The sequence below is a fragment of the Oryzias latipes genome, chromosome 6 (genome assembly GCF_053564925.1).
Source record: "Oryzias latipes strain Hd-rR chromosome 6, Olatipes_Hd-rR_3.1".
NCBI classification, from domain to species: domain Eukaryota; kingdom Metazoa; phylum Chordata; class Actinopteri; order Beloniformes; family Adrianichthyidae; genus Oryzias; species Oryzias latipes.
In genome coordinates, this window is record NC_136242.1 from 16,743,351 (window position 1) to 16,770,631 (window position 27,281).

The 27,281-nt window shown below is 38.4% G+C and overlaps 2 protein-coding genes across 4 annotated transcripts; both read left to right on the forward strand.

Annotated features, from left to right (window-relative positions):
- Positions 1 to 6,166: 6,166 nt before the first annotated feature.
- On the forward strand, positions 6,167 to 18,797 carry LOC101155348 (FYVE, RhoGEF and PH domain-containing protein 6). The gene is made up of 21 exons (XM_004069926.5): positions 6,167 to 6,543; positions 7,339 to 9,061; positions 10,524 to 10,650; positions 10,800 to 10,867; positions 11,241 to 11,271; positions 12,847 to 12,998; positions 13,172 to 13,328; positions 13,484 to 13,571; positions 14,025 to 14,075; positions 14,157 to 14,215; positions 14,298 to 14,369; positions 14,504 to 14,572; positions 14,768 to 14,851; positions 14,957 to 15,036; positions 15,110 to 15,212; positions 15,304 to 15,441; positions 16,922 to 17,024; positions 17,153 to 17,250; positions 17,665 to 17,793; positions 17,871 to 18,010; positions 18,091 to 18,797. Exons 1-21 carry the CDS (start codon positions 6,534 to 6,536, stop codon positions 18,125 to 18,127), a joined length of 3,519 nt encoding a protein of 1,172 aa, XP_004069974.2. The 5' UTR covers positions 6,167 to 6,533; the 3' UTR covers positions 18,128 to 18,797.
- Positions 18,798 to 19,928: 1,131 nt separating this feature from the next.
- On the forward strand, positions 19,929 to 26,662 carry nr2c1 (nuclear receptor subfamily 2, group C, member 1). Of its 3 annotated transcripts, none has more exons than XM_011475953.4 (14): positions 19,929 to 20,069; positions 21,559 to 21,679; positions 21,821 to 22,054; positions 22,193 to 22,271; positions 22,358 to 22,537; positions 22,623 to 22,773; positions 23,040 to 23,136; positions 23,207 to 23,391; positions 23,937 to 24,090; positions 24,190 to 24,311; positions 24,973 to 25,115; positions 25,282 to 25,419; positions 25,514 to 25,619; positions 25,728 to 26,662. In XM_011475953.4, exons 2-14 carry the CDS (start codon positions 21,608 to 21,610, stop codon positions 25,897 to 25,899), a joined length of 1,833 nt encoding a protein of 610 aa, XP_011474255.1. In that variant the 5' UTR covers positions 19,929 to 20,069; positions 21,559 to 21,607; the 3' UTR covers positions 25,900 to 26,662. The 3 variants fall into 3 exon arrangements, with proteins under 3 accessions (XP_011474255.1, XP_004069587.1, XP_078804687.1); XM_004069539.5 differs by having other exon boundaries at positions 19,935 to 20,251; XM_078948561.1 differs by having other exon boundaries at positions 19,948 to 20,247.
- Positions 26,663 to 27,281: the final 619 nt, after the last annotated feature.

Sequence of the window (27,281 nt, forward strand, 5' to 3'; positions counted from 1 at the left end):
GTGCTGAGACAGCCATATCAGCGGCTCATCATTCTGGGATTTTCCACTGTGCCACTCACTGCACAATGCTTTTTCAGGCAGAGTAATGTTGGCATGCACTCACAAGTGAATGGGCAGAGACCCAAAGGTCTGGAAAGTCAGAGAGGCCCTTTTCCCAGGCCATAAAATTCAAGCTGAAAAGCTGATGAAAAGATGGGAGCTGCGAGGCCAGAGATGTAAATAAAAGCAAAGCAATGCAAAATGACAACACAGGCCCATGAAAACACTGCAAAAAATGTCTGAAGCTTGTAGTTGTGGTGTAGCACTCACTGTACAACAGCAAGGCACAAGCTCCCTGCTCCGCTCCATTCTGATGCATCCACTTAGACGACTCCATATACGTCTTCACTTTCTTCTTCTGATCTGGCTGGAAACTGTCCAGCTGAATATTTTCGATAATGCTCGCCATTGTTGCAGTGGTAATTAAAGGCTGGGGATGTGAGGGCCTGTTAGCTACCAGGGAAGGGTGTATGGGAAGTAGGGGCAGGCTTACTCTGTGCTAACAGTCCAAATCTCATAGGTGACTTTCTAATGAACTCTTGCCGCTCTGCAGAAACTATGTCCTAGAAAATGACAAAGGTTTTAGATTTTGACTAAAAATGGCATAATCATAATTATTAATAAATCAAAATATATTCAGTGGGGGACTTTGATGAATATTGTTAATTCTTTGAGGACATATTTATGTCAGTTACTGAAGTTTTGAGTTTACTGGGTAATACTCACATGTCATGGATTCTACAATGACAAAGCATTGATATATTAGGGGAAACTGTGTGTTGGTCTTAACTCACTGATGGTAAATGATGTTTTTGCAAATCATTTTACTATTTTAAAACCCTTGTGCTATCTTAGATGACCCCACCCTTGCATTGATGTGTTCTCCCTACCATGACAAAGGTGGATAAAGGTGGAAAGATTTCCTGTAATCCATGGACACCAGTGAGGTTCACAAATCATTGAATTAAAATGGTTCAGAGCACTGTCTAGTGGGTCTAGATGACCCAACTCCCAATGCTAAAGTGCCTAGGATAGCACAAGGGTTACGTACAACAAACCCTTGTTTGCATTTACTCAAAGAAGACACTGACTTTTTACAGAAAAATGAAATTGAATTTACAAAACGCTCACAGCAAAATCCCAGTAACAGTAAATCCAGGTCAGTGTTGCCGGAAAAGCTTTTTGCTGATCAGACAAATACAGCACTCTGATGAATGACTTCCAAAGATTACTGACTTGGACTAAACCGTTAAGCAAATGAAGTAAAAAAAAAAAAAAGGAAGGATCCAGAATGAATAATTGACAAAGTTAGAGTTTTGTGCCTCCCAACAGCTGTCTTATCAATCTCTGAGGTAAAGCAGCAGGTTTGGCGTGGAACTGCAGCACTGGCTTGACACACAGCCGCTCTCCTGCTGCCTCAGCTGGATGTCTGTTGTGCTTCGACAGGATCGCTCGATGAAGCGGCTCTCCTCTGTGAGCTTCGCTGGATCACCAGCGTGAGTCAGTGGGTGGTGGAGCGACCGCTGGCAGCAAGAAGCCCCTGAGGGTGCCGTTATCCTCTGCTGCTGCAGTTTGTCAAGTACTTCAGAGTGCAGTCCCTGGATAAGAAAGGAAAGCCAGAAGATCTATTATGGTAGAAACAGAATCATGTTGATTCAAATCCATTTTCATTTGGGTTGATGTTACTGCAGCAGATGCAGTGATGTGCATGTAAACCACTCATGACCTTTGGAGCTTTGACCCCAGCTTTCATATTTGTGCCCTGCTGTGAGCCCCTCAACCCCCCCACAGCTTGTAACAGCAAATATCCTGCCCTTGTTGGCTCTATCCCAGAGGTTCAGAGGGAAACCAGGAACACTTTTTTTCCTCACCCAAAAATCTGGTTCGCATCACCAACAAAGATCTGAAAACTTCTTTTGAGCATTAAACCTGCTTAGAAGCCTCATAAACTCTATTCGTGTTTGTTTAAAGACAAAAACAATATTTCTAAAACTAATTGTGATACAGTTTTGGGCACATAACTATTATTCCCCCCCCCCCTCATATTAACGAGAATCTTCTGCTATACTTTCATTTCAAAAAGCCTGTCATCATGAATGTGCAATTACTTTCATTATTGACATTGAATTATTTAATTTAATTTGAATTGAAACATTTAAAGCATCAAAGTAGGAAATATTGGCTTCAACACACAACGTTAAGATGAAATAACTGTATAAGTTCCCAGAAAACAGTTTTGGAAGTGCTTTGATTAGTCAATCTGGCATAATTCATGATTTCTCCTTACTTTTACTTCAGTCATGTTCATTGTCATTACAAGCTTTTTGTATGATTTATTTCAATTTAATTTTTTTTTTTTTTTTTACTCTTGTTTAAGAAGGACATAAAATGTCAGATTATGACTTTAACTCAACCGAGGGAACTTAAGTATCAAAAATAAATACTTGTTTGCAGGACAAGGGGTTTCTTTTTCCTGATCAACATATAAAAAAGGACAAAAAAAGCTTACAGAACAGAATAAACTCGAAGCTAACACTGTAGGAAAACTATTGTGATCAGATGACAAAGCATGAGAAGACACTGTGACAGGTGATGAATGTCAGTATGTCTAAAATTAGACATATTTTCCAGAAACACCACCAATATATTTGTTGAGAAAATAATATCATATCATAATATCATAGCTGTGTTTGTCTTTTGTTCAAACTTGTCTAAAACGTGGCCCAACAACATTATACTGAGCTCATTTAACAGTTACACCGTCCCTGGTCCAACTGTGTCGGGGCAGCTGAAGCCCTTTGCCATTGCTAAAAAGTTACAGTATCACGTAATCGTGCAAACTCACCATTATTGAGCAGCTCAGCAAGGATCTATTTCATGGTCACTTGTGTCGCTTGTGTGCATTTTTGAGTGACCTCTTCGTCTCCTTCAGGTATCAGTTGTCCTGATATGAAGCAGGTGCCAGAGGCCCCACTGAGGACCAGGCAGAGAAGAGAGGACAGTCAGCAGCCCTGCCCTTCCTGAACCCATGGATGCACAGATGCTAACGCAGTCCAGCTGCACGACAGCAGCAGGGGTGATTTTTTGGAGAGTCACAGCCACACCTGTTGATGCTGACGGAAGGACATCCATACTGAATTACTCAGGTGTCTGGGACAGCAAGCAGTAGGAGCAGAATGTCTCTTTTGACTGCTCTGAACACGTCTAGGAAATGTGTTTCTAATACAGGAATCAGTTTGTGACTTTGTGAGCCCAAACAAAGATAAGTTCTTTGGATTCCTATCATTAGTAAATAGTGTAAATTAATTCAACATAAACATGATAAACTATACATAATAATGTTAAGTAAATTCAACATAAAGATGAATAAATTCAACGCAAGAATGTTGAGTACATTTTACATAATAGCACTGTGTAAGCTTACCATAACTGTGTAATTCAAGATAGTGTGTTGAATTTTAGCCATCCAGTCTTTCTCAAATTTAAACAAATAAGTTTTGTGGGACCAGTTGACGATACTTTTTTGTTTAAATCTAATGTTATATTTCTTTGGAAACAAATAAAGAATGACAAAAAATCTTAAAGGCTAACACAATGGTTTAGACACGATTAAAACCACATTTTATTCAATATTCTTTAAACGGCAACCTCTAAAATAGAAAAAAGGGGTTCTTCTTTTGTGTGATATATTTTGTTATAGTAAATAAGATTGTCTGTACCAAATTATTAAAACTCAGAGAAAATGGATCCAGATGGACCTATATGCAAACACGTCTATATATTAAAGAAAGCAAACTGGCTATTGATGTATTTTTATATATTTTTACATATTTACCCATTTAGCTAATCAAGTTAATTAAATACTGATCAGTTATAAAGGTGTCACTTCTGCACTGACTAAATGCAGGTGTGGCTTAATGAATGACAAAATAAGATTCAAATTTGAGCCTAAAACAGGAAAATGTGTTTTCCAATTTACTCCACTTTTTCAAAATAACCGAGCTTGGTGATCTTTGAAACAGTCTAGAATCTAAGAACTGATCTGGCATTTTATCCCCCATATGGAGCAGTGTTGGCCCCCGAATCCTCTGCATGGTGCTTCATGCTCTGCTGGAAGCTGCCCTGCAGTGGTGGCTGGAGGAGGTGCTGCTGCAGCAGTACTTCAGTGGTGACAGATCTGGACTACAATGCTGGTGTTAAAAACCAGCCACTGTGCAGTAAACAGATGTTTATGGTGAGGACTACTGCAGCTTTAGCCCCTAAAACACACACTGGTCGTTAAACTGTGTCCACTTGACACCAAAACACGTTATAAAGAGACCAGTTTATAACTATGTGCCCCATTGGTTGGAAAGCCTTAGAAGCTGCCTCATAGCACCAGAAGCATTAAATTATTTTTGCTCTTTTAGTGCCAGAGACATTTTTTTCCTGGTCAAGTTAGCAGCAAGGAAAGTCATGAATCTAAAAGCATCCTGCTGCAGCAAACATAATGCTTGTTCTGCAGCCAGTGGAGAGTGCAAGAACTGAGTCTGCTGCTGCAGGACTGTGCACATTGTTTGACCACCACTAGGTGGCAGCAGTGTTGCTTGTGTGAGGATGAACTGGTGATCGCTGGATGAATTTTTTTAACTTATAGAACACTTTTACTGTATACTTAAATTAATTTAAAAAAAAAAAAAACTTTTGGAAGTTGATTTCTAAACAACAAATAAACATTAATTTTGCTTAATCCTGAAGACTCAATAATGGACTCCTGTGTGGAAAATCTTATGCAAAAGCAAACAAAAAAACAAAACCAAAACAGAATTTTCTTTACGATCTTGATTTTCAGAGGAACATTTTTTCCCCAGAAACAGTCATTTTAACTGGCAGGATGCTGAAGAGCAGTGTTCTGAAATCTTGCACTTAAAACAACATGACAAGTGTTTCATTTAGACATGATCAGCACTATTTTCATCTAAAAATATGAAATGTGATCTTTTTGTGGTCATTGGCAGAAACATCTTCTGTTTTCATGAGATTTCAGCTTTAAAAAAATCATCTGTACACCATGTGACTTTAATTTATTAATATTTGCCTCATTTGTCTTTAATATCTCTAGTTTTTGTTATAAAGAAGTAACTGACGCAACTTTTAAAGGTTACCAAGTGAAAGATTTTGTAGAAAAAGTCTTGCTGCTTGTTGGTTATAGTTTTATTTTTGGCAATAAATGTAGTAACCACAAACAGGGTGTTTTGACAGCAAAACGAAAAAATACTGACTCAAATGCTAAAGCAAAGTGAAGAAAACAAAAATCAAAGCTCAAATCAAAAATGAAAGATGCATTTATCCACCAAGAAGACCTTTGAGTTTAGAATAGAATAGTGCTGATCACACAAAGGGGAAATTATCTTACCGTACCTTTACTTTTTTGTTAAATACAGAAGCAGAAGACAAAATAGGCAGTTCATACATTTTGATTTATAGCCAACCAGAACTTTTATGTCTGATTAAAATATTATTTATTTAGTTATGCGACTAAAATAGATCAAGATATGTGCACTAAATTAACTCAAATTCGTATATTTTAAATCAGAATTCCTTCAAACAAATAAAAATGTCATCTAACATACCATGTTATTGCAGGGTTTCCATTTTTTAGAGATGCTGGATTGGTGATAAAAGGCTCAGTGAAGCTTTAAAGTCCAGATGCTCCATGCTTTAAAAAAAATCCTCTTTAAAATGTGAGAATTTGAATGAGATACAAAAAATGGTGTTGATGTTTTAAGTTCTTAAATAGAAAAGAGCTTGAAGTGTTAGATGAGGGTGTTTTTCCTCCAGCTGTAAATCGGATGTGGGTGACCGGTCTGGTTAATGTGCTTTCAGACGGTAAATATTGGCACCACATGTGTTCCTTTTAGCCTTTGAGTAAAACAGAGTTTGTCATCAGATCTCATCTCTTTGTTCATCTTTTGTATTAAAGTACTGGAAACTACCACTTGTTTTTTTTTAAGGCCTTCTCACCAGTCTGATGACAGCTCCTCAGCATGACCACAGCTTTGCTTATGAAGTATATTTAAGATTGTTTTTTCACTTCCTGCACATAATTGTGTTTTTCTTTTTGGCACACACCCACATTCACAAATACACACACACACACACACACTGGCTGCCATTCCTAAGGCTTCTTAGTCACACCGGAGCTGTTAATATTGGAAATGATGACGTGTGTGGAAAGATTCTGACTTAGTTCACTTTACAGACACAAATCGAGCTTATTCAGTCATTTCTGTGGCACCTTAGTGTGTAATTTCCAACCAGTTTTAGATAAATGTCGGGGTGTTTGGGCCCCTGAGGACCTCTAGTGGATCGCTGGCAGAAACTTGAAGGAAGCTCATTTGCTGTAAGTCTTGAAGGCGGCGGCGGCAGGAATCTCCTTCAGCTCCCCGCGCTGTGCGCCATGAGTCCGGACATGAAGGCTCTGCTGACCCCCTAATGACCATCAGAACATAAGGATGTATCCAGGTAAGAGGGACACTTCGTCACACCCACTGAAAACTTCGTTTGACTCCACTTTTTAGCAGATCTTATCAGTAAACAGGACACTTATATCCTTTTTGACTTTTTAAGTAGCCTAGTTTATACACGGGTTAAGCACTACTTTGTACCTTGTAGCCATTAGAAAAGTTAAACTTTGATATAAAAACCTAAATATAATTCTTTTTTTTTTTTTTAGTCAAATTTAGCCAAAAAATGACTAAGAAATGTTTAAATTCTTTTTTCGGGTTTCAACTTTAAATTGAAAAAACACCTTTTATTTTGAAAATTGGGGTTTATCCGGTGTCAGAACAGGGAAGACGTGAAACCTCCGTCTCTGTCAGGGATGGTAGAGAGTTGTAGCTATCAGCTGAGGACTGTGGAACAGCAGTTCAGCCAGATGAACCAGTTTTCTTGACTCTGTGCACCACTTGGAGTCCACCTTCTGTCATCATCTGCTTCTTCAGGGAGCTGTAACCAAATGTCACGTGACATTTAAAACCCTCCACGTGGAGGGCTTTACATTTTTTGTAACACACTGCAACACACATGCGACCTGTTCAGGGTGTGTGTACCCGGCCTTCACCCAGCATTAGCTGGAAGCTGATCTTAATCTGAAGGTTGATGGAAAAAAATAACAAGCCAATATATTTTTTTTTTGCATTTGATAGTAAAATTTACGCTTGACTTTTAGAATTGTTCTTAACTTTTCTGAATAAAGCTGTGCCTTTTGAAGTTTTTTTTTGGTTTTCTCTAAAACTCCCCCAAACTTCCTCTTTTCAGGCACTGGCAAGCCACCAGTGGCGCCCAAGCCGAAGCTGCAGATGCCAGGATTGTCGCCTGTACCCCTCATAAAAGATGCTCTCTTGCCTCCTCCCTCACAGAGGAAGGTTAAACCTGCCGTAGCCCCCAAACCTAAATTCTGCGCCCCTCACACTGCTCTGGAATCCAAGCCAGCCATTTCAACAAGCTTGCACAAGACACCTGCATTAAGAACGAATGTGACTTTGGGTCTTCTGAACCCACAGAATGGAATAAAAGATGGGGACAAAAACCCAGATTGGGATGATATCCTTCCAATTTGCCTGTATTGTGAGGGGAGCTGCTCTTGTACAGAAAAGGCAGGAAAAACAGGAGAAGACTACAAAGTATTGCAGAGAAACAAGGCAGTGGAAGGAGAACAGGGTAAACAACAAAATATAATTTCCAACAACCAGATTTATGCTACCACCACCCATAAAGCTTTTAATAAGAGAGATACCTCCAGTCCTAACGGGACTAAAAAGCAGACAGATGGAAGAGCGTTACTTGTGAGTATGCTTGAAGCAACGCAGGTCAATGGTACAGCAAAGGCAACTGATGGTAGAGGGCCCCAGCCCACACCCATGTCAGTAACCCCGACAAAGCCTTTCCCTGTCCCACGGAAACCCAGAACAGCTGCTCCGGTCCACCAGGAAAAAGCGGTGGGGGTGAGGCAAAACACAGCAGTGGAGAAAGAGAGGGAAGTAAATGCTAAAGAGAGGAAGATGCCATCAGACGGAAAGGGTGGCTCATCCCTTTCTGTCAGTGCACCTGAGCGAGGAAACAAGCAGCAGACCCAGCCTGCCCCTCCGCCTAGAAAAAAGCCTTTTCTGTCTGAACCTAAAAAAGATCTCAGCTCTGCTCCTCAGACCAAAGAGGAGCCGGGGGAAGATACCAGCTTCTACGACATGGAGGTTTCTGTTGACAAGGAGGACAATGGAATATTTCAGGAAGGAGCAATTCAGGAGGTGGGTGGCTTCCTGCTGGGGAGTTTGCGCCGTCGACCTGTCAGGACACAGACTGCAGATGAGTTGGTTAAAGAATCTCCAAAGAAGCCTCTGCGGCCACTACTTCCAAGAAAGAAATCTTTAAGAGAGGAACACGCGGAAAAACCAACAGCCCATCAGACAAAGCCAGTCGGCCCTAATCATGATGGTGTCTCCAACAAAGGAACAAAAGAGCTGCATCCTCCAAACACTAAAACATCCGAAAACCTGAAGTTTTCCCATCTCAGCCTGACGAAATCCAAAGCAAAGTCGTTCTCTGCTGCGGACATGAGTCGCTCTGAAGGTCAGAAGAGGAGCTCTTTCCGAAAGTTACTAGACTCTAAGCTCGTCCTGCAGATCGTACCAAGGCCTTTGTTGACAGTAGATCAAGACACAACCCACACTGTCAATAATTCAGGTCAAAGTTATCGCCAGCAGCATTTGCAGAGGAAACTTTCCTTTCCTCAAAATGGAGTCGAGCAGAATGTGGATGGAGACCAGTCTTCAGACTCTGAAAAAGACCTCTACTACGACACAATAGATCCCTATGAATCTTACTATGAATCAAACTACATGAACGTGCCTGTGAAGTCGGGACAGGTTCTTCCAGGCTCCTATTCGCACAACCGGTGGAACGATGACGATGATGAAGAAGGAATTTACGAGATGGAGGATCCATTCACCTCCCTGATGGAGAACGCACATGCAAAACACAACAGGTAGATATAAGCCAGATGGTGAACGTATTTTCATTAGGCAACATCTACATTAAGAAAATATATTAAAAACAAAACATGTTAAGCATGCTGTGTCGAGCATTTCTTTACAGCTAGAAGAAACCAGGGGTTTCAGGGGCTCATGACTGATGTGTTGCTTCACAGTAAAAACAATTCCCTTTGACACTCCACATTGTACCTTTGGTTGTAGATTCTTGTCAGGGGAGTTGGATGAGTGTGGTGGCCTGAATGTGGTAAATCAGATGGTCTTGGATATGTTAAAAACATAATAACACTGGCCAAACTAACACCACTTGGCATTTGGTGTTATCCTCACTACATTGTTGACGGCCACTATTTGATGAGGGGGGTTTCCAACGCTGGAGCTCTGCTCTACATGTTTGCATTGTGGCTGTCATGGGGAGCACCTGCTGCTTTTTTAAACAAGTCAATCCCTCCAAAGGAATTAAATTTGGCAGATGAAAGAGAATATAGTTCGTCACACTGTCAGTGAATGATTTCAGCTAACTCTTTGCCAAAAAACACTTCAAATTTATATTTTTTCTCTTGTAAAATTCCCTATGATTATAAACTTCCACCTTTCACGGTTGCATGATGTTCCCAAAAAACAGGATTTATACAAACATCCCAGGTTCTATGGTCTTTTTGAAAGTACATTTGTGGAAATTTGGCTTAACTGGAGCAATTTGGATCAAGTTGAGCCTTAAAGTCTGGAATCATTTGACTGTTTTTTCCTGAGTTTGGTGTATTTATTGCATTTGACATGCAATTGGGCATTTGCTTGATAATACATAAATCAAACCAAATTGAAAGAGCTCTAAATTTAAGAAAAGGTAAACTTCAGTGTAGACTTTTAGCTCTCCTAACCAGTTTATTGTTGCACCAATACAGTCAGACGGAATGATGACTGTGTATTTATTTTATAAAGTCAGTGTTCCTGGCAATGCTGTTGTGTGTACATTAATCTCTTTTGCCGTCGATTTTTCTTCTTGTTAAGCAGCACCTGCTAAAAGTCAGAAAAAAAACAGAAGTATGACCTCCACGCTTCTCTTCTGCAATTCAAAACGCAAAACAGTATATTGCAAACGTACTGTGAAGCTGGCAAACAGTGTATTGCTGTATTAGCCACGCCCACAAGCTTTTTCTGCAACTGTGTTTACAGAGGTGCCATGTTTTCTACGGTGGCACTCCCTCCTGGAATTACCCAGCATCTTAGATATTCAGTCCAACTTTGACACAGTTTTCCTCATTCATTCAGCTAAACAATCAATTCAAAGTGGTTAAAGGTATTTTTTTCTTTCTTTTGTACCACAGCAAGAAAAAGGTTATTTTTTTTGACTCATTGCAGTCATGTTTTTTGTGATTTTCAACATTTTCTTTGTCCATAAAGTAAAAAATCTCAGCTGTCCTCTTAGTTGTTCTCACATGCAGATCCTCTCAACAGAATCGACGAGGAGCAGGCTTTCCAAAATGAGATCTTCTCGGATTTTGAAGCCGAAGCAAATTCCTCTGAAGAGGACGAGGGTGACAACAGTTCCACCTCAAGTAAAGGCGACCCTGAGCTTGTAGAGGTGAGGAGGCCACATTATACGCAAACTATTGTTTCCCTTGATACACCTCAGGGTTTGTAATGAGACCCCGTCTTTGTCCTAAAGGGGGTGGATTGTTCATCTGAGTACAAAAAAAGTTTCAAATCTTTTTTTTTTCACGTCTCTTACAGGCACAGAGTGAAAGGACAAAAAACAAGATCCAGTACATCGCCAAAGAAATCATGACCTCGGAGAGTGTGTAAGAGTCACAGTTTTTATTTAAACATCTAACGCCATAATAATTTATAAAAAGATATCACACTTTTGGTGAGGGTTTTGTCGCATTTTTGAGGGAAATGATATTATTTAATAAAAAAATTAAAAAAGTCTAAAGCAAACATAGAAATGAAACTGTATAGGATGTAGTTAAAAACAAATTTTTTAGGAAAAACACACGACTGTGTCACCTTTAAACACACATCAAAAGAAGGTGTTTAAAATCTTCCACTCTTTACAGTTTAAAAGGTAGACAGGATTTTCAGTTACACAAGAACAACTGTATTTAGTAATCTGAATAAGTTACTTCCTCCTTGTAACTATATTTGCTTTTTGTTCCATTTGTCCTTCTATAGGTTTGTTGATGTCCTGAAACTGCTTCATGTGGTAAGTCTGGTCCTGCATGTCAGACTGTTTATTACTGACATCAAAATCCTGCTCAGTGTTTGCTGTAGACACAGCTGTGACCTGTGTTCGTTTGTGTGCAGCCTTTTTAAAAAAACGGGCGTCTCATCTGAACTCCAACTCTCCATATGGTTTTCATTAAGTTTGACCCTTATAACTGGGTCACTCCCCTTGTTTTTTTCCTCACATTTTTCACAATTTTTCTCAGATCCACAGTTGCAATTATTAAAAAAAATAAAGCAGATCACTGCAACTTTTGAATGTTGGAGGGACTTCTTGAATTTTAAAAAGTACCGGTACAGTTTTTTAAAGAAATAAAGGATCACTAAACATGTGAGCAGGACTCAGTCCTTTATTTTAGTCTACATTAACAGAAAATTGGAAAGAACTGTGTGCAAGAGAAAATAAACAATTTTAAAAACTGTGCAGTGTAGATTATGTATTATGTTTATTTCTAACAGGTAGGGTGGATGATTAAACTTCATTCCCCTACCATTATAAAAACGCAGTGCCTCTTAATTTCTGTCTGTTGCTTTAGCTTAGGTGAAATCAAAAAGTGATCATTTCTATAATTTTTTTTTATTATTTCAACAGAACTGCATCAATTTGATATTGCACAGTAAAGCAGTTTTAGCAAATGCAAAATCAGATTATTTTATGAACATATGACATTAAAAGCTGAAGATAGAAATGCTTAATAGGGCTTAAATAATAAGTATTTCCAAAACTTCCAAGTTTAGGTTTAATTCTTCTGAATGAGCCGAGCATTTAGAAACTAAGGTGGTTAAAATGCTGGAATATATGCTGAAAGTTGTACTGAGAGACAATACTAAATCGGTTTACCTGAACACTATTAAGGTCACAAAAACCAAAAATATGGGCAGTGATTTCCAGAGAGAGCTAAACTACTTTTAATGCCAGAAAAAGAAGTTGAAATTGTGGTTAAGATCTGATAAAAGATGAAAGAATAAAAGAGGATATTGAATCATAAACAGAAAAAAAATTGCCATTCAGAATATTGTAACTTCTTGTCAGTAAAAGCTTCATTTCTCAGCATTATTTACTTTGTGCTGACAGGAATCTGTCTTGTCTCACACATCCAGATTATTCCAACTACTCACATGCTCATGACAAACTGTCTTCTTACAGTCAGCTGCTGCAGCAGGAAGTGTTTAGACATTAACCGCGGAAGTTTCTCTGAACTACTGAGTCAGATTTTTTTTTTTTACATTTGCCACATGTTCCCATAAACCTCCAAATCAAGACCACAACATCTGAGGGAGAGCCAGGAAGTGCCTCCTCAGGCTTTTCTGCTCTTGTTCTAGAGCTGATTTGCAGCTTCTGAACAGCTTGAATGAACATTCCTGCTCTACAAACTTTGAGTTCCTGTATTTTAGACTTAAAGTTGACTGAGTACACTGTTGACTCTAAACTATATTCTCATTTTATCATTCTAGTTTGACAAGAACACACAAAAAGTTGCCTCCAACCATGTCAGTTTATTTTATGTCCAAGTTCCCCTGGTAAATTTATTTGATTTTTTTTTTAAACCAACAGGACTTCCGTGAATCAGTGAATAAAGCATCTAGTTACCACGGGAAACCCATCATTGAGGAACGACTACTCAACCAGATCCTCTACTACCTTCCGCAGCTGTATGAACTTAACCAGGACCTGCTCAAGGAGCTGAAGCAAAGAGTGGACAACTGGTATTAGAAAATGATAAACTAAGAAGTATTTTTTAAATTCATGTGTTCAAATCACTCACATTTTTTCGTTTTGAAGCTAAACAAATGTAGTTGTATGTCTTATTCAATTTTGTTATAAAATAATTCATATACAGGTCTTTATTTTCAAGTAACTTTGGGTTTTTTCTTTGCAGGAATGATACTTCCCAGATAGCAGACATTTTCCTGAAAAAGGGGCCCTATCTGAAGATGTACTCCACATACATCCGTGAGTTCGACAAGAATGTGGCTCTACTGGAAGAGCAGAGTAGAAAGAATCTGGCATTTGGCGCGGTTGTCAAAGAATTTGAGGTAATGCTTCTCGCTCAACCTGTTCTGTTTCTTTCTGCGGAAGTACATCCTTTGGTTCTTTGAAGTGTCATTGTTTGTCAGAGTACATAACGTGCAATTGGATATACTGTCTTTTGTAAAAGTTGTTTCGTTTGTGTTTTTTTCCCTAATAAAAGAAAAGTCCTCGGTGTGCCAACTTGGCTCTGAAGCACTACCTGCTGAAGCCTGTTCAGAGGATTCCTCAGTATCAGCTGCTGCTCACAGGTAAAAGAAGCATCTCCTTCTAATACATCTAAATCTATTTCACTATTTTGAACAAGATTTATCATCATTTATGACCCTGAAAAAATGGCTGTTGAGGAAACTGTGCAGCCTTTGATCGCATGCGTTAGACTGCCCTCTGGTGTCCAAAAAGAGGCATCAATTTTTAAGGTTTCTCTCCGAAAAGGGTTGAAAAAGCTCACATCGGATCTGGTGACATAACAGAGGGCGCTAGGGGCTGTGTGTTTTGTGCATAAAATGTGACAAAGTGACAAAGCGTAGAGAATGTTCTCAATGTTGAGCTTGTGTAACTGATTTATGTAAGAAACTGTACTTTTCACCCCGGATTTTGTTTCTCATTCATTTACCGAATTTACTACCTAAAATCCAATGCTTTCAGTCCGGGGAGGGGGCCTTGTGGGTTCCACATATAATATGTAAGCAATTCTATTTCAGACTACCTGAAAAACCTCTCTGAAGGAACAGATGGCTACGAAGAAACCAAAGGTAAACCCACAACCTTATCAAAATGTTATTGAATACAGTATTGGGAGGGTCACTTGATTATATGTCTGTTTATTCTCCAAGCTGCCCTTTCTTTGGTGAAAGAGGTTGCAAATCATGCAAATGATATCATGAAACATGGGGTGAGAACAGATTTAAGATCTTTTTTTTATTTTCATTTGGAATTTCTGCACATGTGGCTGACAATAGCTGGCTATGTTTTAGGATAACTTCCAGAAACTGATTGATGTGCAGCATCGTCTAAATGGCAATCATCAGATAATTCAGCCTGGAAGGGTTAGTCATGTTATTATTCATTTCTTATTTTTAGATTTACTATAAAATATTCAGCATAAAATTTCTGACTCCGAGCAGAGTAGTCTACTTTTTTTGATATTTGCTATTGAAACCATTCTTGTTTTATGGTCCAGATCTTCTTTAAAGAGGGAATCCTGATGAAGCTGTCCAGGAAAGTCATGCAGCCCAGGATGTTCTTCCTGGTAAAACACACTGACATTTTTACTTTTTGTGTTCTCCTTTGCAACAACAAGCTTCAGTAGACTTCTTTAAGGATTTTTTTTATTATAAGTTGTTGGTATTTAAAGACCTACTCCATTAAAAGTTGTGTTTTTGGTCCCGCCCACATCTCAGAGGTGAATTTCTAATGAACTCCTGTGTTGTCATTTCCCCTTCAGTTTAATGACATTTTGCTGTACACCAAACCAGTTCAGACTGGCCAGTACAAGCTGAAAAACATGCTGTCTCTGGCTGGGATGAAGGTACGAGCTTACCTTCTTTCTTGCACCTTTCATATTATCAGATGTGTATTTTGTTTAGATATGCAGCACAGCGCCATCATTTCTCACAATGAAAAACCTTCACAGGTGAGCAAACCAAATCAGGAGGCCTATCAGAATGAACTCAACATAGAGAGTGTGGAGCGCTCCTTTATTCTTTCTGCGAGGTAATGAACAGTAGTTTTATTTTCATTTCATTTTGTTGATAATTTGTCAGACTTAGTTTTTGTTTCTCCGTAGTTCGGCAACAGAGAGAGATGACTGGCTCAATTCAATCTCAGCAGCAATTAATGACTTCACTAAAAAGAAAATTACCTTTTTATCTGGAAATCCTGCAAATGAGGTAAAACCCAAACATGATACTATGGTTCTGTATTTGAAAGAACCTTTGCAATAACTTGCCTTTACACCTTTATACCTTATTTTGCACTTAGGCAGACCTGACAGACGGCACTCCTTTGGGATCCAAAGCCCCCATTTGGATCCCTGATCCGCGCACCACCATGTGCATGATTTGCACGTCTGAGTTTACCCTGACATGGAGACGACATCACTGCCGGGCGTGTGGAAAGGTGTGGAGACAGAATCCACAAAGCAGATAATATCTTGTATGCTAGCTGGCAAACTCTGAACATGAAGGTGTTAGTCCTCTAACTTTCAGAAATCCATAAAACCTTCATCACTGCATTGCATTTAATGATGAGTTATTCTCCACCTTTTTCGTGATTTGTGGTTCTCCTGATGTGAGTGAGGAAAAATCGGACCATGATTGACAGGCACAATCGGGTGGCGTCCAGTGTTATGCGGTTGCTGTAGTGGTTGGTTGTGGTGAAGAGAGAGTTGAGCCAGAAAGCAAAACTCTCAGTTCAACGGACGATCTTTGTTCCAATACTCACCTGCGGTCATGAGCTCTGGGTCCCGAATACAAGCGGGTGAAATGAGCTTCCTTCATAGGGTGGTTGGGTGCTGCCTTAGAGATAGGGTGAGAAGCTCTGTCCCCTGCAGAGAAGCTTTGGATAGTTTTGGAGACCCACTGCTCCTCCATATCCAGAGAAGCCAGTTGAGGTGGCTCGGGCATCTAGTCTGGATGCCTCCTGGACGTCCTAGGGAGGTGTTCCGGGCATGTCCCACTGGGTGGGGGCCCTCGGGAAGAACCAGGACATGCTGGAGAAACTATGGCTGTCAGCTGGCCTGGGAACGATGGAGGAAGTGGCAGAGGAGAGAGTATCTTTGCTTAATGGGTGGCAGTGGCTCAGGCGGTTCAGCAGGTCGGCTAATGATCGAAAGCGGTTCCGTCCCCGCTCACCTCAGTAAACTGTAATTGTGTCCTTGGGGAAGACACTACACCCTCACTGCCTCCAGTGTGGCTGGTGTTAAACAAAAAGAAAAAATAAATTACACAGTGCTCCAATAAATTTGACTTTGAGTATCTACAATCTGCAAATAATTAATTAGAATAATTTTAGGTTTAAAATATTCAGAGCATTATCAGTCAATAAATGTAGCCGTTTATTCATTTTTTTCATTCTAGAAAACCATTTGAAAGTAATAAGGTCAACATATTTAACGTTTGACTGTTTGCAAAAACCCTTCAGTGCTGTGTTCATTTTCAACACTCGCCCCTTTTTACTGTTTTTACCTTGAAGGATGTTAGTAGTGAAGCATTGCTTCACTTTCACCCTGATTCTATTTACAGAAGACAGGTTGGAGCATATAACATTTGAAATATTTTTTATTTTGCCGTAGCCTCCAGAAATGTGGTAAAGTGGCATGCCCAAGTAAAGATGTCATGAAGTTATGAAAAGAATAGCAGTTTTAAGGGAAATTTGTTGGTGTGCATTGTTTTGTCAGTGGGCTAGGATGCTTAAATTAGTAAGAAAAAGAAACGTATGTCTCTTTTCTGTCCCGATCAATATACAAAAGAGTATTTGGAAGGATCTGACATTTCCATCATTGTTTTCTTTTAATGTAGTTGTGTAATGTTTTTTTTGACTGTTGTGCAATACTCAGCATGCATGCTTACCAGTTCATTTTGCTTTACCGTCCCAACAGGTGATATGCCAGGGTTGCTCCTCCAACAAACACTACCTTCAATATATGAAAAAGTCAGATCGAGTCTGTGACCTCTGTTTCCAAACTCTACGCCAACAAAAATGTAGGTCCTGCCCTCTTTTCAGGTTGTTTTCAACCTTGGGAGTAACACATCGTCTGAGATGTTGACATTTGTCAGATACAAGCTTTTGTTTAGTGTGTGAGATGCCTCTGCTCATTCCTTTTGGTCAGGTGAATTGGACAATACTATGTCCCTGTCTCCTGGACTCAAATCTACCATGGCGTTTTCAAAGAGGCAGAAGAAGATAAAGCCTGCAGCTCTTAAAGAGGTAACTGGTGATTTGGGGTGGGTTTAAGTCAAGTCAAGCGATGCTTGCCTTTATTCCACAGTTTATGCCACAGTTGCAGGGGAAAATCGGTTATTGATATCGGCCAGATGAAATTATATCGGCCCATTCCTAGTCACAACGTCACTGCTCTGAGCTCTCAGCAACGGGGAGGGAAGGGGGGCTGGGTCGCCCTACAACAGCGGTCCTGCCTACGTCTTTCTGATTAAAGATAATTGGAGTGGAACTTCAAGAGAATATGTAAAAAAAAAACAACAGAACATTATCTGATGCACTTTCATTTCTACTGTTCTTAAGTCGTTCAGTGTTCACACACACACACAAAAATGATTTTTAACTCTAAAGTTGACTTTTCCTGGTTGTAAAACTTATCCAAAGGGGTTTTATATGTTTCAGGTGTCAGCAAGCACGGAAAACTCTTCCATGAGCGGATATCTGTATAGGTCAAAGCACAAAAAAAAGCAGGGGAAGAGACTGTGGTTTGTCATCAAAGATAAGGTCCTTTACACATACGCTGCAAGTGAGGTAAGGCCTCCTTTTGCAGGAGAAGCTTACTATCTTAGAAGAAGGACTAGGAGGATATTTGTGGTTCTATCTTGCAGGATGTTGCAGCCATGGAGAGTCAGCCTCTGTTGGGATTTGTGCTGAAATTGGATTCTGCAGAGCAGTTGCAGTTTAGACTCTTTCATAAAAACACCCTCTATTACAATTTTAAAGCTGATGATGTCCAGACAGCTCAAAGGTATGCTGGGAAAAAGGATCGAACTTTTTGCTAAATACTAAGATGACATCATACAAATACTAATATTTGTTTTTACACAGATGGATTGCCTCTTTCAAAGAAGCCACCATCCTGTGAGAGATGTGTGCAGCTGCCTGTGATGCTTGCTTTATCCATACCTGACCTGGATTTCCTAAAAAACAAAACTTTCAGTTGATTTGAATTTAAAAAACACTTAAGCAATTGCATTCTCTTGTACTGTAATTATAAGCTTTATGTGACAAAGGTGAGCCATGTGAGGTGTAGTCCTTTCTAGTTAGTGTTTTAACCCCTCAAAATAAGTAGATACTATGAAGTAATCTGAAGTTAGTTCAACTTTTATGCTTTTTTCCCCCCACTATTTTTATTGGGTCTTTTTGCACCTCAGATTTTCATTGTGCCTAGTTTCATCAAATTTGCTGATCAATGTTGATTGTTGAAGAATTTGTGAAAATCCCTGAGGTAACATGGATTATAAAATGTAGCTTCAGTTTTGTTGGTTAAAGCCAAATTTTGTACAGATTTTGTTCTTTTTCTTTTGTTTTTGCTACAGTAAATGCATCATGTTTTCTGCAAACTTCTCTTGTTTATTAGTCTTTGAAATGGTTCAAAATGTATGTTGTGTATGTTATGACTAAAAATGAAGGCTTTGTACTCAAATTGTGCAAATACATACTTTAGTTTTACCTTTTTGCACTTAAAAAAAGAAAATGTTTTTTGGAGCAAGAAATATGAAAAGGTAAAATAGGAATAAATAATAATAATTTGAGCCGTGGTCCACTTTAATTGTTGATTGAAAGAGCAACTCTTAACCAAATAGTAGATACAGACAAAATACAGCTGAAATGCATTAAAAAAATATATATCAACTGATTTTTTAATAGTTCTCCGACAATATTATACAACAAAATGTTGTTTTCTGTGTTAAAAGGTGCTCACGATAATAAAAAAAAAAACCATGATAAATATTAATCTCTTTATTTACAGTTTTTATCATTACATTACATCTGACAATAGGTTTTATTTTACACATGTTTTGATTGATCAAAGTAGATGAGAAGATGCCTTTTTATGTAATTCCATAACCATTCAACAAAGGCTTTTCAAACTGCCACATGAAACACAGAAGTACCTTTTCTTTTTTCAACAAACTCTATTCTGAACTAGGCACAAGACAATAACTAAAAGAAAACACTACAAATACTGTGCAACCTGCTAATCAACAACCAAGATTAACAGTCAAACATTTACAGTATTTTATTGCACATAGAATATTAAAAGAAGTATGCAGTTCTTTTAAAAGATGAAATGTTCTATTAGCCGATATATTGTACGTGTTCTATTATGTTGTAATATGTTCAGGGTCCAGATGGAATAATTGAAACAAGATTGTTAATTGAACAATGTATGTTTGTGAATATGGAATTTCACAAAAATACTTAACAGTTGAATAACAATTATCAATTTTTTTGGAAAAACCATGTCATTTAAAGTATAACATGCCATAAAAATTATTAATTAAATAATTGCATACAATTTTGTAATTATAAATTCTTCTAAATAGGACCGAGATTTGTTTGTGTACATGCAAGGATAAACTAAATGAAAAATGGTCTTTTTGCTAGAAAAAAGCACAAGACTCCTATGTTTATCTTAAATCTTCTTAGTGTCTTTAATTGTATAAATTTGATGTAAACTTAAATTAATTAATTTTATCAATACAGTTTTTTAGAAGAGTGTGTTTTTTGGGTCTTTTTCCCATTTAAATCACCCATAGTTGAATAACAAACATTTTGCAGCAAGTGGAACAGAAGAAAAACATTTAATTCTAATGTATTTCTATTACTGCATCGTTTCCTCGGTTATAGCTGCACATAACACCTTCAACCAGACAGGCAGCCACCAGACTGCGCATGCGCAAACATCCTTTATTAATGAAAGAAAGGTCACGAACTCTGACCCTCCCACAACTGCAGTTTTTTTTATATTAAATTATTGAAAGAAATTGATTTTTTTTATATCTGTATATTTATTTTAAAAGGTAAGCACAGATTCCCAATGGTTTAAACTGGAGAGGTTCATTATGGAGAGCTGCCTGTAAACAGGAAGGAAGGTGCTTCGCAGCAGCGAAGCTGCCATTAGCTACAACATAGCAAAGAGCTAACTTAGCCTGTTAGCATCATCGTCCAGAACTCGGTAATTAAAGTTGCGTTCAGGAAGTAGGTAGGTTTGCAATATTCCTTTAACACTATTACTAAAGGGAAACGCACGTTGTTTGTTGACGCATGATTGTTAAATATTACGCAATTTCCCGGTCGTACTAGTTAGCTGTCAAACTTGCGTTAGGCTAACGGTGCTTTCGTTAGCCACTATGCTAACGCTGATTACTAAAACTGCCGTACAAATTAAAAGGGCTGTTGTGAGCTTCGTTAAACAAATCGCAAAATGAAATCACCGGATGATTTTCTTAAATGCCGACCGCGGTGGAAGTTCAATGCCTGAACATAAAGCCCGTATTGTCAGAAGCGGAGTGCAGCCGTTATCTCTGCGAGCCTGCGCGACGGGCCTTGAACCCTAGCATGCTTTAACCCTTCAATGTTGACCTTTCACCTACAGGAAAAGAAATACCTTTATCTTCCGTATCGATTTTCACAGCAGTCAGTCAGTTGTATCTCGTTTGTTGTCTTTTCGGTGTCCTACCCTTCTGTTCATTGCTCTATATAGAGATATTTAGCTTGAAATTATCCCACGCTACCCAGCGTCATTGAGCTCAGGCCAAATCTATTTTCACAATTATTTTATAGAAATTTAGTTGAAAAGTGCTTTTATTAAACACCTGTTTGTTACAAACATTTATTTTCTTTCAAAACGTGACTTGTCTCTAAACATATTTCAGAAATAGTGAAATAATTGTATGTAGCTGGTTAAACATGATAGTACCCCTTATTGCTAAGAGGAACGATTTGAGAGGGAAAATATTTTTTCTGGAGGAAGATTGATTATGCACAGATCATCCATATAAATATTAGGTTAAATTTCATTTTATCCAAATTTTCCCAACTCTTCTTATATACATAGTTAATAAGATGGTTATGTCATTGACCAGATTACAGTCTACAGTGTATAAAGTATTTTTTAATTGTGCTGTGATTCATTGTATTCCCATAAAATTGTAGTTATTAGTGTGTCCAGCAGTTAGATTTCTCTGATGCATTTATTAGTTTGCTGTGTTGCGCACTGTGTATTATAATATCCAGATACTTTACATACTAAAATGATAAAGAAAATATAATCAGCCTATTTTTATGTTTAAATTCTATATTTTTATATACATGCCTGCATCTAATTTCCAAGAAATGACTCAATTTGTTAATTGTCCGAATTCCTCTGAGCATGTGCATGCTTGTTTTGTTTTTCTCTGCTGCAGTCAGACTACCATCTGTTTTGTTATCATGCATAACACATTTTCAATTCACAGGATCTGAAAGACAAAAAATGCGGTCTAATAATTGATCTGTCTTGGGTCTCAGGTTGCACTGATGTGAAGGGGCAATAGAGGAAGGTGTGTGTAGAATCAGGATGGATGGACAGACTCAAAGGATACAGCTTGTGTCTTCAGACAACAGCATAGCTTTGGGACATAGAATCCAGGTAATGCTTTGCTCTATTTACAGTCACTAGACTGTTATTGTGGTTAAATTGAGTGATATGGAAGGTTGCACAAACATATCTTTTCACAGTAAATCAACAATAAACCTCTCTGTAATAGATTTTTTGTTTTCGTTTCATTAGATTGTAACCGATCAGCAGACTGGACAGAAGATCCAGATCGTCACCGCCATAGAACCGCCCTCCCCTGGAAAGCAGCAGTTTATCTTAGCAAATGCTGACTATTCCTCGAGCGGCAAAGTGATTCTGGCCAAGCAGGACGGCTCACCAAACAAGGTCATTCTTGCTACTCCAGATGGATCTGGAGTTAATCAGCTCTTATTTGCTTCCCCTGAGCTGGCTGGACAGCAGATTCAGGTACTGCATAAAGAGTTTGCAGACTTTAAAAAAGAAAAAAGGGGGTGGGAAACTATTTCAAACACGTGCAGTGTCCAAAAGATAAATATGTGGTAACTTTGTTGTTGTTAATTCTTTTGATTTTGTGTTGTTCTTTAGTTTGTTACTGAAGGTACAGACCAGTCTCTTGCCAAGCCTCTTGTGGAGTATTGTGTTGTCTGTGGCGACAAGGCATCAGGTAGTTTTTTTTTTTTTTTTAAAGTGACTTATCTAAATAAATGTGGATATCATAACCTCACCAAGTTTTTTCTCTTCTGCTCTCAGGTCGTCATTATGGAGCAGTCAGCTGTGAGGGGTGTAAGGGCTTTTTTAAGCGCAGTATAAGGAAGAACTTGATGTACACGTGCAGGGGTTCAGGAGAATGTGCCATTAACAAGCTACACCGAAACCGCTGTCAGTACTGTCGACTACAGCGATGCATAGCTCTGGGAATGAAGCAAGATTGTAAGACACTCATTCACTTTTATTTATGTGCTAATTAACCTCAGGGTTCATATCTGAACTTGTTCTTTTTCTTTGCCCTTTTTAGCTGTTCAGTGTGAAAGAAAGCCTGTAGAAGTTGCCACCAGAGAAAAATCTGTGAACTGTGCAGCTTCAACAGAAAAGATCTACATTCGCAAAAACTTGTGTAGCCCACTAGCTGCTACTCCTACTTTTGTGTCTGACAAGGAGACTGCGAGGTTTGTGCGATATACTCCAACATTAGGCACTTACACTGCTGAGAGGTTTACTTGATGCATACTAAAAGCCTAGTACATAAACCATCTTAATCTGAACATAAAAGGACCATTAAAGAATTATTTATGTTTTTGTCTTAAATTATTAAAATAGTGAACCACTTTAACACACATATTGATTGAGTGTTTAGTATTTGTAAATGTACTTACATAAGCAACAAACTTTTTTTGATATATTTTCTAATAAATGGTCAAATCTTCAACTTTAGGTCCACAAGTTTACTGGAGTCAAGCATGTTACTCAACATCCAACAGCCCTTAGCCAGGCTGGAAAACACAATCATGATTCCAGCCTCTTCTGAAAAGGTATTTCCGACTAAATGCGTGTTTCTTAGCCTTTTAGTTCACGTCTAACGTTTGTTCCCTTTCTGTACAGGATGACCCATCCCAGGGGGATCTGGGGACACTGGCAAATGTTGTTACATCGCTTGCCCACATCAACAAGACAAGGGTGACCAACGACAGCAATAGTGACCTAATAGGAGCTGAAACTCTGAGCAACGGTGACAGTTCGATGACAGACATCCAGGGTGACGATCAAAGTGCAAATGATATCTCAAGGTGAGCGCTGTCCTGAGAAACCACAAACATTTGGTGGCTTTTTCAATCTGTGTGTATGTTACAGTATTTCGTGGGGGGATACATTCCAAATATATCCATCGATGGGTAAAATCGGATTGTAGATGTTTTAGTGCTGTTAAAATCCCCACTATACACTTTTTTTCCAACAGACATGACCATTTTCACACTTTTTTCCCTTGTTTAAACTCTCTAAGTTTAAACCTTCATTGGAAAATATTTCCAGTATTATGGAATGGAAAAAAAGATCTGATCTTTTGAGAAAAGGCAAAAGCTTTTACTAAGATCAACATTTTTGATGATTTTTACAAAAAAAAATTGCCTAAAAGGAAGCAACAATTTGTTTTAGTATTTGACCTTTTACTTTGCCAGATGGAAATAAGGTGAAGAATAGCTGCTCTACAGTTTCATGTTTAATTTAACAAAACTGAAGCGGCTAAATAAACATCCAGCATCAGTAGAAATCCAGTGCTGCATGTGTAATAAAAACAAAACCCATATTATGAGGATGTGTCTTCCAACCTTAGGGCCTTTGACACGTTGGCCAAAGTCCTGCACCCGTGTGACGGTTCAGCAGGAGAGTCCTTGGAGGCCACAATGCAGCTGATGTCAGGAGACCAGTCGGGCCCCGTAGTGGAACTGGAGGGATCCTTACTGTCTGACAGTCATATCCCTTTCAAGGCAAAAGCACATTCATTGATCGGCTACCACCTCCGATTTTAAAGTTGTCATTTATTTTTTTTAAAATAACCCGTTTTTCTGTAATCCTTGTTTCCACAGCTCATGATGCCTTTGCCTGTACCCGAGTACCTCAATGTTAACTACATCTGTGAGTCTGCATCGCGGCTACTTTTTCTGTCTATGCACTGGGCACGCTCCATACCAGCCTTTCAAACCCTTGCGTAAGAGAACTACTTTAAACTTTATTAGTTTTGTCTGAAATGTTTGTCATTAAAAACATGAAGCATTTATTTGTGTCCTTTAGATCTTAGGTTCCTTTCAAACAGTTGTTTGCAAATTTTGATCCACAAAGTCTGTTGGATCGAGTTAAAAATCAATATTTCAAATTGTTTTTTAGATGTTTAGTCCAGAGTTTCTGCAATAAGCTCCTACTTTACCATCACAGTTTGGGGCTTTAAATTGCACAACTTATCAGCAGGTTTTTTTTTTCCTACATGATTTGTCTTTTTGTGTGGCGTTATAACAAACATAACCAAACATTTTTAAGCATAATAAAAAAAAAGGACATCAAATAAACTTGTGTTTGTTGTTTGCAAAGCATTTATAGAGGAAATACTTAATGTACTCTACTGTAGTTTCAGCTAGAGTTGATAGGTTTTTACGTATTATTGGTCAAACTAAGATAAAAAAAAGAGTTTTATAGTTTTAGTAAAATAAGTGAAGAAATAATTAGTTATATATTTGGTTGTTTGGGTGTTTGGGTCTGTTAAAGTGTAGAAGGGGATTCATTCATGTAAATAGCATCTGCTGCTAGATTGCTGTCACACATTGTTCCTGCTGTTTCCATCCTTTGTAATCAGATTACCCCTCTGCTCTTTTCAGTGGTCAAGATAATGACATTAACTTGATAAAAGCTTGCTGGAATGAACTTTTTGCCCTGGGTCTGGCACAGTGCTCCAACGTTATGAATGTTGGTACCATCCTCGGTGCCATTATCAACCATCTGCAGACCAGCCTACAGGAAGGTAAGAGCTGCTTTTAGCCTCTTGCAAGACTTGATGTAGTGTAATTCTAAAGGGGGAAGTAAGTCGTCAAAAAAGATATGTTTTTGACGATCAAGTTGAGTTTAATTTTTGTGCTACTATACATTTCTCAATTTCAGGCGTTTTTTTGTCAATTCTTTCCATACAGAAAAACTGTCCCCAGAAAGAGGTAAACTTGTCATGGAGCACATATGGAGGATGCAGGAGTTCTGCAACAGCATGACCAAACTGGCCCCCGATGCGTATGAATACGCCTACCTGAAAGCCATTGTTCTTTTTAGTCCTGGTGTGTGGAAACGGAACAACTTCAACACAGAGATCTGTTCTCAGACGGAGTTTTAGCATGTTTTCATGTATAATGTGTTCTCTCTCTGTGGCAGATCACCCAGGCATAGACGACATACCACAGATAGAAATGTTCCAGGAAAAAGCTTACACGGAGCTGCAAGATTACATAACCAGGACCTATCCCGAAGACTCTTATCGGTTTGTATATTAAGAAAAGCAATTGTCGAATAAAGCCCTTGCCCTCTTTACAGGACAGCTTGTTGATGTCTGAATTGTGTTTCTCCTCTCCCCGGTCATTACTTCCAGGTTATCCAAGCTGTTGCTGCGCCTTCCTGCCCTCAGGCTGATAAGCGCAGCCGTGACCGAGGAGCTGTTTTTTGCTGGGCTTATCGGGAACGTTCAGATCGACAGCATCATCCCATACATTCTCAAAATGGAGTCCACTGATTACAACAGCCAAGCAGTCTCTGGCGTCTGACCAGTTGTGTCATTTGTGGTGGAGGGAAAAAAAACCCCATCCCTAACTCCCAAAAGATTCAAAGAACTCTGCAGGTTATTGAACAGTTCCATAAACCTGCTATAGTTGTGACGCATCATCTTTGAAAGAGCAGTTTTTCCCCCTCTAACCTCTCAGTTGATTTGGTAGAGCACAGCTCATGCAAAAGATAAACTCCAGTACCAGGCAAGACTCCCAACCTGTAATCATCCAGGAAAAAACTTTGAAACCTGCATAGTAGATTGTACTTTTTATTGTATAGTATTTTATGCTTCATTGCCTCCAAGCCTGTCTTTTCTCAAGATCTGGTTTGTACAGAAAACAAATCTGCATGGTTTGTTTGTTTGTTTTGCCATTGCTTTTCCTACATGGTCATATTTTTTAATTATTATTTTTTAGTAATAATAAGAAGAAAAAAACTTTTTGAAAGGTTCTAACCTTTATTGCATGCATGTTTGCAGACCCTAAGGGTTTGGCTGAATCAATCGGATTAAGTATGGCCTCTGAAGGAACAATAGATCTGGAAATATGACACACTAGGTGATCTGAAAGGGAGGAGCACCTGGTAAATCTGTGGATTCCATCATTTTATGAAATCATATGAACGAAAAAAAAACTGAATGTAAACAGATCATAAAGAAAAGTCATAAAATGAAAAAAAAAAGCATTTTTCAATCACATTTGTGACTTATTTCCACACTCAAGTTTCCTTTTCATTTCGCCAAATAAAAGTTGATCTAAATGAGTTTGACTTTTATTCCTTGAGCTTTGTCAGCATGAATTCAAAAGGGAAAACGCGATGGAGGCAGTCAATTTTGGTATATTTATTCAAAAAGGTTAACAGCAAAAAGATGAAACAGTTACTTTTATTCATCGTTGCATATGTCTGATCTCCAAAACCTGCACCTAATAATGGCAGAAGACAAGCATTTAATCACTGAAATCCTGATTCAGAAACCACATTTTAAACCTTTGTGCATAAAATTTCAATTCTCTAAAAACTACAGAGGTAATTTTGAAGCAAAGTAAGTAGTACCTTGATACTCTTGCCTAAAATTATTTTATAGATAAAGAGCTTATCATTATAGTAGAGCCAAATATATAGCATCGATGGTATAGATCATTTTAAAAGAGTTTTGAAATAAAAGTTGATGGTAAGAAAATGACAATTACAATTTTAAAATATTTGACATATTTAATTAAAAGTTCTGTGATTAAACCCTGGAGAAGCAAAGAGCAGTTTTTTTCTGTATTTTTGTTTGTTCATTTTGGGTGGCAAAAAAAGACATCTAATAAATGAAAAGAAACAAATAAGAAAGGGATCTTAATTGTATCTGCCTTGGGTTCTCCGGGATTGAATGCAA

Excerpts from the sequence above, each read along its gene's own strand:
- LOC101155348 (XM_004069926.5), top strand. Across the intron at positions 10,868-11,240 it reads ATCATGACCTCGGAGAGTGT|GTTTGTTGATGTCCTGAAAC; the intron begins GTAAGAGTCACA and ends GTCCTTCTATAG. Across the intron at positions 15,213-15,303 it reads CTGGAAATCCTGCAAATGAG|GCAGACCTGACAGACGGCAC; the intron begins GTAAAACCCAAA and ends TTTTGCACTTAG.
- nr2c1 (XM_011475953.4), top strand. The coding sequence starts at position 21,608 with ATGGATGGACAGACTCAAAGGATACAGCTTGTGTCTTCAGACAACAGC. Across the intron at positions 22,055-22,192 it reads TGGCTGGACAGCAGATTCAG|TTTGTTACTGAAGGTACAGA; the intron begins GTACTGCATAAA and ends GTTGTTCTTTAG. Across the intron at positions 22,272-22,357 it reads CTGTGGCGACAAGGCATCAG|GTCGTCATTATGGAGCAGTC; the intron begins GTAGTTTTTTTT and ends TTCTGCTCTCAG.